At 33.7% G+C, this 15,688-nt stretch overlaps 1 protein-coding gene across 1 annotated transcript in view; it reads right to left on the bottom strand.

The window, feature by feature from the left end:
- Positions 1 to 15,688, bottom strand: part of LOC142973907 (carbonic anhydrase 1-like) — a 28,267-nt gene that overhangs the window by 8,503 nt on the left and 4,076 nt on the right. The window contains exons 2-8 of the mRNA XM_076115940.1: positions 10,753 to 10,865; positions 10,058 to 10,147; positions 8,368 to 8,407; positions 7,782 to 7,802; positions 6,321 to 6,488; positions 3,842 to 4,086; positions 3 to 212 (exon numbers count right to left, since the gene is read on the bottom strand). Coding sequence (XP_075972055.1) covers positions 3 to 212; positions 3,842 to 4,086; positions 6,321 to 6,488; positions 7,782 to 7,802; positions 8,368 to 8,407; positions 10,058 to 10,147; positions 10,753 to 10,865 — 887 coding nt within the window. The remainder of the gene's footprint in view (positions 1 to 2; positions 213 to 3,841; positions 4,087 to 6,320; positions 6,489 to 7,781; positions 7,803 to 8,367; positions 8,408 to 10,057; positions 10,148 to 10,752; positions 10,866 to 15,688) is intronic.

Below are 15,688 nucleotides of genomic sequence, written 5' to 3'. Positions count from 1 at the left end.
ACCCTGTCTATAGCCATAGTCCTCGCCCTGATCATCCACACTACAGATTCAGTGCAAGGCGGGAAGGTCAACGACCCGTGATATATGGCGTACTCCTTGAACGGTGGGTTAAACTGTGAGATCGCCGTGGGAGGAAAGCTGTGATTATAAGCGCGGCTGCTCTTAGCCACTTCCAGTACTCTCCTTATCATTTTGTTTTTGTTTCCTGTAAACTGAAAGAAGAAGAAAAAAGACACTTTAATGATTTACCAAACTAAAAGCCGAATAAATACTAAAGTGAAATGATCTGATTTTGCTAGATTTTGCTCAACATGTCACGCTTTGCTCAGAGCTACGGACTAGTAAGGACACAAGTCGCGTGATATCAGCAGCTAGGTTTGTCAAAATAAATATTTTATCGTAGGTCATTTCTTTCATTGCTTTAGTCTATTATCAAAGGTTCCTTGTATTTACACCAGCCTCGAAACTTTAGTGGACCCGAATTTTCTTTTGGTTTTTTTATTGCAATATAAGCGTGCAGTGGTCAGCCATTTTTGGCATTACGCCACGACCGTAGTTACAAATAACTTAACTTTATATCCATCTCATTTTTTAAAGGTCAACGAAATCAAGAACTTCTCAAAGCCTTAAAGCCTTACCCAACCGTTTTCCAAACAAAATTGCTAAAAAACTGAGCAATTTCTTCAGTTACTTTTTATAATTAAAAAGTCAACGTCGCCGTTTGTTTTAATGATCTGTCGCGATATTTTCTAAGATTATGAAACTTTTTTTTGATAAGGTCAATCTGATAACTAAGCTAAAGAGTGAAATGATAATTTAGATAACTCCTGTGCCGACAGAGCAATTTGGTTTATTTATAAACATGACACTGATTTGAAACTGATTCATAAAAAGATAACTATTTATGTATGAAAAAGTAGGTATTACCTCTAGATAATTCATTTCAAATGTACGATCAATATTATGAAATAGATAATACTTTTTAGTGAAAGAGTATGTCTAGTCTTTTAATCTGTATCTGTTATGTACTTAATGTATGTACATAATTGTCAAAAAATACCGTTTTGTTTCATGTCTAAACCAACTAAAATAAAATCTGAATAAAATATGTTGAGGTTATTAAGACCTTATAGTGTTTCGGTATATATTATTATACTGAAAACACGATTAAACACATGTTTAATTAAAGTTTAAATTCCTTGTAATAAGACTGTAAAAACCACGACGAAGGTGGCATGACGATTTAGCGGCATTTGCGGGTCCATCGTGGCGGAGCATGGCACAGGACAGACCAAACCTTGGAAGGAAAGAGGGGAGGCCTTTGCCCAGCAGTGGGACACATCAAGGGCTAACAAAAAAAAAAAAGACTGTAAAAAGTTCATATAGATTGTAAGCATTACAGACACTAGCATATCCATTTAATTTTCTGATCCTGAAATTCAGACTGCATTTCTATTTACAATTTAAATTTCATTAATATCACAGACATTGCAGTAATTTATAACAATTACCACTTATTTTTTACAATTTAATAAAGCAATATTTCTCAAATATACACCATTTTATTGTGCACCTTTCAATAAACGTCTATTATTCTCTAAATTGATACAGACACGTCACTTAATTATGACTTTATGAACTCAATTCGGGATCGGAGCCTTCTAATTTAATTTTCAACTTCATTTGTGTTGAAATGTTTATCGATGCGTGGAGAAGATGACACGTGTTTAGAAATACTGAACGAGTCAAAGGCAGTCGTGACATTCGCTTTGTTATAAGTTTTACGTATATTATATTGCTGACTGTAGTAAATATATTAAAGTGATGAAAGATATCTTGACACTCTCTTGCTGATTATTATTGCCGCACCGCGTGTCGTGCTTTGAATCTTAATCATTATAAGAAGGAAAATTTTGGTGATTACTAAAATATTGTGTAAATTATATGCCACCAAAAACTAGCCAAGTCTCGATGAAGCTGCATTTTTATCTTTAAAAAATAATGAAATCTACATAAAGTTGTGCCATCCGAGGTTTCGTACTGCGATTCCTTTATTATTAAATTAAATTTTATATGACTGGCCGTTGAACAATGTTTAAACGTTAGTGGGTACAAGGCAACGGCCAAATCACGTATCTTTTTCCGTTAATTGTTATAAAAGCATGTTTGCTAAAAACCACAAGATTTTAACAAAATATATTCTTGGATAAGTAGATAAGTAAAACAAAATAATGTGAAAATAACTATTTTTTGTGTGTGTAGAATGCTTTCGATATGGTTAGTCAATAGTATATATTTTTTTTAGGATTATAGGGTAACTACGGCAATAGTTATTTCATGGATTACGTTATCGTATAGTAATCTAGCAATAAATACCACAAGTCTCTATTTTCTACGAAATGATAGATCATGATATCGCTGGAAAACATTTTCGATATTAGTTTCAGTAAATTTTTCTATAGGGATTATCACTAGCATATGTATTACATTTATTAACCTATAGTTTTTGATCGCGGTTTCGTACCCACACGTACCTAATTAATTTTTTAAAGGCCTTAGCTTTAATTTGTGAACTACTTACCAAATGTTATTTAAATAGGTCAGTCTTGTTTAATTTTACATTTATTTTTGCCAATTTCTAATAGAAGATTATAGTGAATAAAGAAAACAGGAACATGGATATTCTCTGTGGATACATTATAGCAGTCAGCACGTTTTAAAGTCTCTTGGTGCTTGAAATTGGGTAAATGTACAAAGGAGTCAATATGGCACTAAAGCTGCTCAAAGTAGAAACAAACGTGAGTAGCACTTGCAATAAAAATTACTGTTCAGTTAAATTTACACCTACGTGCATTTCTGGATTTCTGGATCGAAAAGGTTTTAATTTAAAAAACGTTGGCTTTCATTACTAACTATTACTTTTTTGTCTGCCATCACGTATTTTATTAATTGTTCAAAAAAATGTCTTGTATGTATCATAATTAGTAGGTACGCGAATGATTTTTTTTATGTATTCAACTTTTATTATTCTAATAACTCGCTTTGATTTTCTATATACTTTGGAATGCTTGATGTTAAATTCATGTCGTCATAATCACGAATATACTATTTAGCTACTAATATTCAAATAAATACTATTTTCTTTTGGTATTACTTTACAAGCTACGTCCTACCGAATATTCTTCTTTATATAACAAACTTTAAAACAATGCCTGACAACCCATTCAGGATACACAAGCGTAAGTAATACTATCAAATTCTAAAATAACCCTATTATAACCCAAGACAAAACAATTACGTAATCTAGAGGCAAAATTTTCCTACGATTCTACGAAATTCGTGAATAATTCCGACAACTAAATTGCCTTCTATCAAATCTTTAGTAAATTGCTCAAATAGTAGCCACGTGCCTCTTCAATAAAACGAAAATATAAAGTAACGTTTCATTTCACAATTTGGGCAATTTCCTTAAGGACCTATTAAAAGAAGATTCTTGCCAACTAGATTTTGGTTAGTCAGTGAATAGATTTTACTCGATTTCACGGCAGACAAGTTAGGTAAGCAGACTTTAACAAGAGTCATTTATACATGGGTGACCATTAAATCCTATTTTAGCCGAACACCTCTTGGTTCAGTGAGATCTTACTCATTATCCAACAATGACATGGATATCTTTGACTCGTAACTATGACATTTTAGCTAAACTTATCATGAAAAAAAATCATTTCAGAAAATGAAAATCTATCACGAGAAGACCAACTTTTCGATCCAGCCACATTGCGTAAATACCTAGCAAAACAACAACAACAAATTTATAAAGATCTATTTAAATGTTAATTACCTTATGTAAACTAGAAATGGCCAATATCGCTTGCAAATCATTGGTAGCAGTCAAAGCATCGTTCAAGTCCTTATACTCAGCCGATGTAAAGAAAACTTGCGTTTCCATAGGATATTGAAGACCTCCCGCCGTGTGTTCCGAAGGCCAGTGGAACGCTATAGAGTCGAAGAGATATCGACGACTGTGGACCGCACCACCGTAGATTAAAGGACGTTCAGTGGTTTCCCAGTTCCCGATGAGAACCACTGAAATTACGAAATAAAAAACAATATGGTTAAAAAGGTTTTAAAATATGAATGATACATATTATAGAAGTAGCAGTGGCACTCAGTGTAAGGTAAGGTGATTGAAATACACACATTTCACTAGCTATAATGTTAGTCCCATGAAATAAGGGGCGAGCTTATTGCCATAATATACCGAATACGTTACTAACGTCCGGGCTATTATTGAGATATATTCTAATATACACTAGAAAATATTAATAACCCTTTGCTCAGAACGCTGGCTTGAATTAAGCCCGTGACCAGCAGCCGCATACACTATGTGGCATCCAAACGACATGGCTCCTAAATGATCTGATAATACTGTCTTAACACACACAAACGAAACACGAATTCCCGGCTCCTTAACTTGGTTGAAAACTTTATCAATAACTCAGCTCAAACTCAAACGATGTCGCTTCGCTTATTATCTGAATCGGTACAGAAGTTAAGCTATCTCAATCACACAAACAAATTTTCTTTTTAATCAAGTATTTAGTCCAGAGCTTGAACCGGCTTGATGCATGATACACTCCTATACAATACACATTGCTCCCATTGTATGGGAATGAATGGACCATTAGCGTCGGTTAACTAAGTTACCTATGCATTCTGCCAAGATATCTAGTCAGAGGGATATTAATGGCTTGATAATGCCCATAGTGTACACAAGCCGTTTCAGTTTCGAACATAAGGAATTTCATAGAGCGTCGTAAGACTGATGACTACAACTGTGTAAAATGAATAAATTAAATCGGAAATGAAATTCTGAGCTAAGTGAGTAAGTCCACGAAGATTTTCTATAACAGTGTGAGTAAAAAATTTAGTTGTAAGTCTGGGAAATTTTCTAAATCTACTGCACATATTTACACACAGTTATTTATTGTAAACGAACAATTTTGTGCCCAACTTTTTTACCCAGACGAAGTCAGAGCAAATCACCGTAGAACACGAAATTTGTTTCTTGGCATTATTTATCTGATAAGTCAACGGACAATTTTTCAAGCGTCGCAAATCTCATTTACTTGTAGTACTTGCATAAACGTTGACTGGAAAGTCGGATGAAGACTCATAAATTGCGTTATTTTGATTTAAAACCAACTTTACTGAAACACTATTTTACATTTTATCGGATATCACAGCGAAGGAGCAAAAAGTCTGATTTATTCCTTTCAATTTTCTACTATCGTTCCGCTAGTCTTTAGGCAACGGCCTTCCATTAATTGTATAGAACTTTGTGGCCGAGATAAAAGGGATTTTTCCTTCCGAGCGAAATATAATTTGCCATTTGTTCGCCAATTTTCTTAAATCTGTTTTACTTTTGGTGTGAAGTTATTTTTGGGCTTTAAACTTGTAGACCACTTTACAAGTCACAATAAAAACCTAATCGTGAATTCGTTTAAAGCAAAACGATGTGTAAACAAAACTGAGAATTTTTATATAAAATATTATCGTCAAGATTGTCACGCTTATAAAGCTATAAAGTTTGGAAACAATATTAATTACGAGATAGGTTTTGGTTTTATATGTGAATAAGAAGTCCCTCTTTTTACCATAAAACATAAATAAAGCTTGAAGTTCTTCGCGTTTACGTCAAAAAATTTTCTGCTAAAACTAATATAGGACCCGTGTCATTCAACAAAGTCAAAGTTCGTAACATTGCTATACAAACACATGCTCTAACATGAACAGCTGTTCTGTGTCCCAAGGATTCTTTAGACAATAGATTCTGTGACTAAGTAATTATAGGGTAGGGTATTTACTAGGTTTCCTTCCTATATTTAGATGTGAAAGGGGAAAAGGATAACGATATAATACAAGAATAGAGTTTTAAGAAAAAAATAAAATTGATACATATATTTTTTTTCCGTTACTGAGTGTCTGACTGACTAATGAACAACACACAGCCGAAACTACTACTAACTAAAAAGTTGAAATCTGGTATGAAGATTCCTAAGTAAGTACAGAGGAGGACAAAGAGACGATTTTTTTAGATATTCCTCCTCGAAGGAAGTGTAATTCCACGCGGGCAAAGCCGCGGGTAGAAAGCTACTAATTATATGAGAAGACAGCAATGACAAGCATGTTTTTTTATAAACAATAAAAATCCGACCAAAGTCTGCTTAAAAGCTTAAAGGAAATGTGGTCAAAACGCGAATATCAAATACCGTATTACAAGGCGAGTAAATAAAAATGTTTACAGTTTTGTTTCTTACCTCGTCTCCCATCTCTCATCAGCGTCATATCCTTAGGAATCACATCGAAGTTCTCAAAGAGTAGTGCTCTTCCACTTCTAGACTTTATCACTGCATCGGTAGGTAAGTTTACTGGAGATTGAGACCGGCCACCGCAGTTAGGGTATACTTTGTGCCATTTCCATTGATCTGTGAAAATAAGAAGAACTGTGAAAGGAGTTACTTACAACCACGTGTGATGGATGTCACTCGGTTTCTTTTCAATGATTTAGGCTTTGTCCTTCCTCTGGATATAAATTACATTATCCAGATCTAAATTTCTTGAAGCACCAAGTAATGATCGGTATAATGCATGATTCTTATTAATACTGTTACAGCTATAGAGCCGGTAAAGTATGATATCCAGATTTAGTCAGAAAACAGAGTTACTTTCTTTTCATAGGATATTACTATGAAACTGAACGTGACGGATATTCTTTATTTGCTACTCATAACAAAGTGAGCGCTACAAAACAGGTTTTTTCAAAAAGTAAGAGTATTTACTCAAGATCTTTACTAAAGAGTAACTGACGTTTTCTGTAAGATATCCTCAAGTATATACTATCTGTTCAGAGTAAATATGACCTTAAAACAACGACAAATAGGGATCATTTTCCAAGAGAATTTTGTAAAGGCGTTGAAGTGGCCGTAACAAAGAAAATTTTGAACCGAGAAAATGAGTTAGGTTCTAAATTGAAGGAAAAATGTCCGCGCTTAAGTCTGTTGTTCAAGAAATGTTTAGAGTGCCTAATTAAGCACGGCTTTTGTTTAGGAAGAATATTTTGACTTTTCGACGGAAAAAATAAATCTTTTGAGTTCCTTCCTGGATAGTTAAAGAGGTCGTCTGTCTGTGATTTTAGTACAAAGTTTCCGTAACAATGCTAAACGATTCGCACCGTAACTTTGTCTCTTAAAAACGTATTTTAGGTGAAGTTTGCGAGAATTCTTTTCCACTATATAAGAAAAAAGTAGCAGGTGTTTTGTGAAAATGGTCTCGTGTATAAAATACTACTTATTTATTCATCGAGTCGCAGATCCGAGTCTAGATTTAAAACGAAAGGAAGTCTTACAAAAATTCACAGTTTAGGTTTCTTCTGGAGAAAAATCCAAAATATATTTCTTAGAAAACTAGATTTTATGAAATTCCTATTCTACTTAGTACCAGCGTTTTGCTTGTAATAAAGAAAAAAACTTTTAGGAACAAAAGGCGCAAGGATAGCTATTTCCTGGTTCACCCGACCCTTCCTGAACGCGCGATGAGGTCCCAAATGTTACTTATGGGGTACCAAAAGTACGTACTTACAATGCTAATCCACTTCCCTTCTCGTGACTTGCATTCTAGTAACAAATTTATGCAAAATGCTTGCGCAAAATGTACGGCGCAGAACGGCAGCGAAGATTTTAAATGAACTAATTAGGAATGCTTAAGGGTAAACAACTTACCTCTATAACTCCATTCAGATACTGTGGAGAACAAAATATTATTCATTTTAGTATTTTTAGAGCTACAGATAGAAATTATTCCTACAAAAAAAAATAAAATTATAGATTCCAATGATTAAATTAAGGTTACACTAATGACTGATGGGCACATCATAGTTTGGAACATAAAAAGAAAATCTTAAACGCATGGGGAGAACGTTTTTTTGTGAATTCTTTGCTTTTCGCATCATCATAACTGGCCTGTGTCCATCTGTTAAAAATAATTAGGCCAAGTGGAACATCCTTGTTCGTGGCTAAAATGGCCCTTGCTAATGTTGCAACTATAGTTCAAGAACTAAGTAGAGAGCTTTGTATGAAAGGTTCACCACTGGCGGAGGTGTAAAAAGTTTAGAATTTAGAACATCAGTGACCCGCAGGCTTATGCAGCTGACGGTGGCCTGTTTGATACAGATACTTTGTTTTGAAAATACTCATAATATAATCTAGATTAATCGTTTTAAGTTTTGGTACTTTGGAATTATTATCAAATGACTTCAATAATAACACTACTTTCTTGTAAAAAAATGCAGGATAATAATACACTTACCCAGCGGTGTAGTATCCTCGAAATAATTTGGAGTCTGTGTCTGAAACACCATATTTAATATTTATTAAAATATTCACAAGCAACTACCGATATCAATAAAGATGAATGAAAACATTTTTGTTTCATGATAAATTATTAACACCGAAACCGAAATAATTAAGACAATCTAGACAATTTATTAAAGAAATAAACCCAACTTAAGCTACAAAAAGAGTTAAAATCGAAATAACTATTTAACTCCGTAGAACTTTACAAAATACTTCAAGAAGGAAAAAAAACTGAGTTGTATTTCGAAAATAATTAAATTTATTTACAAGTATTTTTATCTTTATGTTCCAGGACAATTTAACGGCAGTAAAGGAGGAAGACTTTTATTCAACAAACAGAGGTCACAGCTTTTTAAATTAATTAATTTGCTTGCCGCGAAAGTTAATTGCTTCCGCATCCTTTGACCAGGAATATTGAAGGGATATTTTTGTTAAGTTCAAAAAACAGCAGTATATTAACCAAGATCAAATATAACTACCTATTTGTAGGCTAATTTTCTACCATTATCGACTATCAACAATTGGCTAGCTATCGAGAAATATTGTATTCAGAGCAATTTATAAGCGCCTCTAGCAGGCGCTGTAAAAACTATTATTGCAGTACACTTTAAATATCAAACTCTCGATAGTACCTACCGACTGTAGCGACTCTCGCCGATGACATAAAACTTTCTATAATATTAATAGTAATTTAAAACATAAAAAAACCTATTATGACAAAATCCCTGTAGCATGTTGCCAGTCAGCACGTGCTATTATGTAGAAGCTATTTAATCGACTCAGGGACAACGTTACATAAACCTAACACAAAACGAAGATAAAATTATGTTACATCTCGTTGAAAGCCAGGACAATCTGAATTACTTTGAGTAATTAATAAACTCAAGGACTTTCGCTTCATACTTATAACGAACACGTTGGCAAACGCGTTGGAAGTTTACTCCACGTTTTTGCTACACGTGACTCCCAATTATATTGTTTTGTACTAAGTTTGAAAGGTTCTCATTATTCTCTATTAACAAATTATACCTGCAAAATATTCTTAGAGCTTCAGGTAAAGAACAGGCTTCCCAGAATTTAATACCGGAAAATGTGGTTCAAGAAAGTTTTACTTAAAATATTTCCGGAACAAAATAAAGTAAACCAACTCCTGTGGGGTTTGAAAGTGCTTTTAGGGTCGTATTTTATCCCATTTTCAACCTCATAAACTTTAAACTCATTGTGGAAACTCCTGTTGTAATTTTGAGTGTACTCTTACTCAAGAGTACAGATAAGGGTATCATTTTGAGTTTGAGATTTTGGGCCAAATATAATGGGTGTAAAACAATACCTGTAGCGCGCTTTTCTACAGTCGGCGAGTATCGAGAATTTGATATTTAAAATATACTGCAGAAATAGTTTCTAGGACGCCCGCTAGAGGCGCTGGTCAGATTTTTATACAAAATTTGTCTGCATCAAGTCGATTGGCGGTAGTCGAAAGAAGTAAGGGTTTTCACCGCTTTCCACAAACATTTAATAGATCTATGTGGATGAAAGCGCCAACTAACGTCTAATATTAGGAACTGCAACTAAATCTTATTTGTTCGGTTTTTTTTTTATAAATTTCTTGGAAAGATAATATACTTATGGTAGCTGTTACTCACAGATCCACGGAGTAATCTCCATCCACGGGTTTCTATGGTACTTTGTTCTTGGAAGTGAGTCGGGAAATGGAACACCCAAATAGTTTTAGGCTGCGAAAAGTTTTGCGTGTATTATTTCAAAGTTTTCTTATTTCGTGAGTTGTTGGAGCAGAAACAAATATACAAAATGGAAATTACATTATTTATTTCTTGTTACAATATCCTTGTTTATTCTATACTTAGAACGTAAACTTGTATTATATAAGTTAATAAGTTGTAAATTGAAATTCCGAAATGGCAAGTACTAATAATATCCTGAGAACAATGAAAATTAGAAGCTACAAAATTAACGATAGTAGAATTCAAGATTTTAGTAGGGATTTATGTCAGAATCTAGGTATAAACAATAAGATCAAATGGAAATAGAAGCATAATTGAAACAGAATTTATTAGAGAGAATATAACTTTGTAATGCAATGCATGTATTTACGAGTATTATCTGCAATGAACTACCAAAGCTTCTGCGATGTTTTTGCCACTTTATAATTTTTAACCTATAAGATTTATAAGATTTTTTTGTTTTTTACAAGACAAAACAGCTTTCTCGTCTTACTATTCTTTGATTCCGAGCCTTCTGAGGCCCTCTTTTCAAAAATAATTTGGACTGGAAATCATTTAGTCACATCAAATTGGTATAACATATTTTTGCAACTCACCCTTCCATACTTCATTCGATCCTTCGCTTCATTGTCAAGTTGTCGTTGTATGTCGTCGGCATCATCAAAGAGCGTGTTGGTTCTAGGACTTGTTTGATCTTGAAAAGGTTGATCTGAAGAATATTATATTATATTAGTCATTTATAACACAAATCTAACAGGGTGGCTAACTAATCGTAGTAGCGCGCTTAGAACTGCAGTAGCGCGATTCTATACAGGCGGTACTGTCTAGTATCGAAATTTTGACGTTTAGAATGTACTGCCAAAATAGTTCCTACGACGCCCGTCAGAGGCGCTGATCAGATTTTCATACAAAATTTCACGATGACAAGCCGGTTGTCGGTTGTCGATAGTAGTAGAGAATCGTGCTACAAAAATCACTGGTTAATTTCAATAGACAGACAGAGCATTGTAAGTTTAACAAAAGACTGTGTGACTATTCAATCGCTTTTTGAGAAAAGCTGCCCTAAATTTTGCTTGCATTTTGATGGTTGCAGTATTATTGATAATGTACGTTTCATGGCCTCATTTTTTACTTCGCACAAATCATGAATACGATACATTTATTTTAAAAAGTCTTCATGTACATCGCAGGAGATACAGCAAGTAATATATTTGTAGCCCTCCCATTTCTTTCCGGTAAATATTCGTGACGTAATCCGTTACGTCATTATTATCGTACCCAATATCTCTGTACCTATTTTTTATGGAATAACGTAAGTACAGTTATTAAGTGAATAATAGGTTTCGGTTCAGATCGTAAAATAAAACCTCAAATTATCTTTTCATACCGAGTGTAAACTGACGATAAAAAAGGGGGTAACCTACAATAAACCTTAATATTTTATTACAAATCACTGTAATATTACACAATGTTTATGTCTACCGAAATTTATTCGTTGTTATGAAGGAAAACGTAGAGGAAAATCAGTTTGCGTTATCAATAAAAAATATACAGCTAGAAATGAAAAATCAGCATTTTGTTTCAGTATTATGTGGGGTTGATAAAATTATTTTATTATTTACTGGTTCAAGTGGAAGCAAAAACCGTAAAGAGTCCAATTTCTTTCTTCGAGATGATAGTGGTCAATAACGGTATGAACTTTTAAGTTCCAGCGTATTTTAGGCATGATATTTTTACTAGAAGATTTTACGCAGGTAAGGCTACTTTTCGGGTGGTTCATCTTCTTATATCTTTCATTTTATTTCCTTTTCCATTGACTATAAATCAAAGGATACAGAATTACGTTATTAATTTGGTATTCGTCGGTTAAATCAATATAATTTATTAGCCGTCAGATACTGAAGGTCTCAGAGGTCAAAACCACAAATCTTCAAGGGCAATGTGACAAGACTTAAGTTAAAATAATGGTAGAGTAACTTCGTAATGGATTTCCTCAAGTTAATAAGGAATTAATTATTAAATTTCATTTACAGGTTAATAGCAGAACCTTTACTGCTTAGTTTATGTTTATTAATTATTTGGTTTATGTTTGGCAAAAACCGGTGAATTATTTCCCTAAAAGTTTTTAGAAAATATTCAACTTGATTTTCTCTATTAATATCGTATGTTAATTATTGCAATTATACTTTTGCCTTGTTTGCAACCTTATTTCGGGAGAATAGAACTTATCTCAAAGTTTTATCATCATCATCATCATCTCAGCCGGGAATCGTCCACTGCTGGACAAAGGCCTCCCCCATCGAGCGCCAATAGGACCGGTCCTGGGCCGCCCTCATCCATCGGACTCCGGCAACCCTTACCAGGTCGTCGGTCCATCTTGTGGGGGGCCTGCCAACACTACGTTTCCCGGTTCGTGGTCGCCACTCCAAAGTTTATTTTTTAAGAATTTTGAACAGAATATTTGTGTATGGGTACAAAGCATTTTATTATTTTTAATATAGATGTTTGATAATGTAGGTTGCAGGTAAAATATTCTGAGTAAAACAACCTGGCTATTTCTTGTGCTACCGGAAAGTTATTTGTATCTCAGGGAATTTTCATATAAGAGGATCTCGGCGATATTATGAAAAGTGAGCGTGGTTATGTAGACAGTAGAGAAGATTTATGTCTTGGACGAAAAATGCAGACGCCAATGTGAAGTTGAGGTAAAGAAGTATCGATGAGTTTTTTTTAGTTCAGTCGTATTACACATTAATGTTTTGTGAATTATAAACCTAGGCCAAGCATAATGTTTCAATTGCTTAAAGAAATTATGACATAAAGCAACAGCTAGATTTTTCTAAAATTTTGACCAAGTAAAAGACAGTCGTCGATTTTCTAAACAGAATGTACTCGTATTATGGTCATGGACAGAAAAAGCTTTGCACACTTTTTCCCATTCTCTTTACATCCATCACAGAGTTGATCTTATGCCTAGTTCCGTTTTGTATATTTGAGGTTAGGCCAGTTTATTTTTTGCAAATTGTGATATTTTCCAAAAAGTGTTAGTTCGTGAAGCAGAAACACATAGGACTTGAAACTTCTGAGTTTTCTTCACAATTGCTCAAACATTTGCCTATAACAGTAACTCTGCAAGCAAATTTTGATGGTCTGCACATCATATTACTTTGGTTGCATATTTTAAGCATTAGTACGATCAAAATCAGTGTGGTCAGCTAAAACCGAATTACTTTTAGCGTTTCATTAATGCGTTTGCTGTGGCATTAATATCGTAAAGTAATTTGTATAAAATTTATTGAATGACCGGACTGGCACTTAAAAGTATAATGATGATAGAAATGCAGCATATTTTACATTATAAAAGAAAGTATTAATGATATTTTTATCATAAAATGGCAATTTTTTTAAACAAACAAGTTAAAATAAAGAGCATATAAGCTTTTAGTAACTCAAGTGATTATATAAATATTTGGAAACCATGTCATAAATACCTGTAAGACCTTGTCACAGTTTGTATGTGCTTAGATAAAACTGTTCTGTCTTATGATCTAGAATAGATAATAGCATCAGACGTTCCTTGAACCTATAGTTATCTCCTATAGAATGATTATAACTGCCCAAAATTTCCTCTACAACGAAACAAATGTATGCAAAGGGCTCGTTGAAACCAATTCCTTTACGAAACACAACTAGAATATTAATATCCTATTTTCTATTGTATAGTATTACTATGGAGTAACATAGTCTGATACAGAATCTACGTGTAGAGTCAAAGGTATCTGCACAATAACGTGATACCTTTCGATGAAACTCTGATATTTCCGCACGGTGAAACCTGTTAATTATAATATTATTCTAAGCACGTCTAATGAGAATATCGATATTGAGACGTATAATGTTCGTTTGAAATATAGAATTTGAAGACAACGGGGCAGAAAGATACGGTTTACCTAGAAATATTCTATTTGTTTTGTATTTCGAGATCGAAATCTAAATGAATATAAGTCTTGGTTTTCGTCCCTGGTTAGAAATGAACTCTTCGATAATAGACTAAAACCAAATTGGAGAAGATGATATTTTTTGGGCTATATCTTCAGTTTGTACAGTTAGCTCCAAAAGTAGCTGATCTTACTCAATCTTTTGAAACCCTATATACCGAAGTGTGCACATTATTCCACAACAAAATCAGGTAGAATGAGTTAGAATTAAACATTTCAATCAATGGCAAATGTTATTTCAATGGAATAATAATGTGCACACTTCAGTATATAGGGTTTCAGAAGATTGAGTATGATCAGCTACTTTTGGAGCTGACTGTACCACTAATTTTATGTTTTAAGGCGTTTCAATCGGCTTACCGCGAATTTGCTCAGACTAACACGGCTTAAATATTTTTGACACCAATGGTTCAACGCCAATAGTTGCCTAGCTGCTATGCTAATTGACCCCTATGAAGTTAAAACCTCAACCTGTGTAGCGACTTAACATGCTCGTCTGCTTTTCGTTTTAAAGGTCGCGTAATTACATTGTTTTATGTGAACAAATACGTGACAATGTTTTCAAACGCACGTTATAATCTCAATATAACGTTCACAGTCTAGTGCACTGGGTTCCAATTATTAATGGTTTAAGTACAAATATTTACGTATGAGAACCAAATATTATTGTATCTGTTGAGAGATATGAATGCCTTCAAATGTCAAACGAAAAGTTTATTTTAATTGTAACAATATTTTGTATAGTATGCGTACTTATTCTAGGCGTGAGTTTATCACCCCACCCAAAGTGATCATAGTTATAGGCCATATTTTATAGACATTAACATACTAATTATGCAATTCGATAGTATTTCCTTCATATAAAAAAAAACAATCTCAACAGCTATCACAATTTCAACAATCAACATCAAGTCATAAATGTTAGGTAACTATAACTAATACAGAAATGTAGCCTCAAATAATTACTTTCATCCGCAAGAGAATTACATCAAGAACAACAGAAGAAAAACATTTCCCAACACCATCGAACAGAATACAGAGAAACCTATCGAGATATATAATTTCATCAAATTCGGAGAGAAAATTTGTACTCGTAGATAAATAGGCCATTATTACCAATAAATAATATACAACATAGTTTATTTCCTTATAAAAGAGTGTCTTATCCATTCAGGATAGACAAGGCGGAAAAGCTGACCTGGCAGTCATCCAAACACCCATCCAACGACCTATATTGAGTGAATTTATCACATATTCCGTATATTTGAGTGTTAGGGTCACAGCCATATGACCTACTAAGTTAAGCATACGCAGAAAATCTTATTGCGGCTTTCGGCTTACTTTTATTTTTGGAAACGGACGAAATTGTACCTTTATGGTAGTACTGGCTTATGCCGACGGATTTACCTGATTTTTTGTTCAGATGTTAAAATATTAAGGTATATTTATCTTAATAGTATAATACAAATACTTGGTCAAATATCGTCTAACTCAGTAGAGCCGCTTTAACGTACAGTAAAGGCAAACTAACCCG

Source organism: Anticarsia gemmatalis, chromosome 6 (genome assembly GCF_050436995.1).
Source record: "Anticarsia gemmatalis isolate Benzon Research Colony breed Stoneville strain chromosome 6, ilAntGemm2 primary, whole genome shotgun sequence".
Classification (NCBI taxonomy): domain Eukaryota; kingdom Metazoa; phylum Arthropoda; class Insecta; order Lepidoptera; family Erebidae; genus Anticarsia; species Anticarsia gemmatalis.
This window is presented reverse-complemented; position numbering and strand designations above follow the sequence as displayed.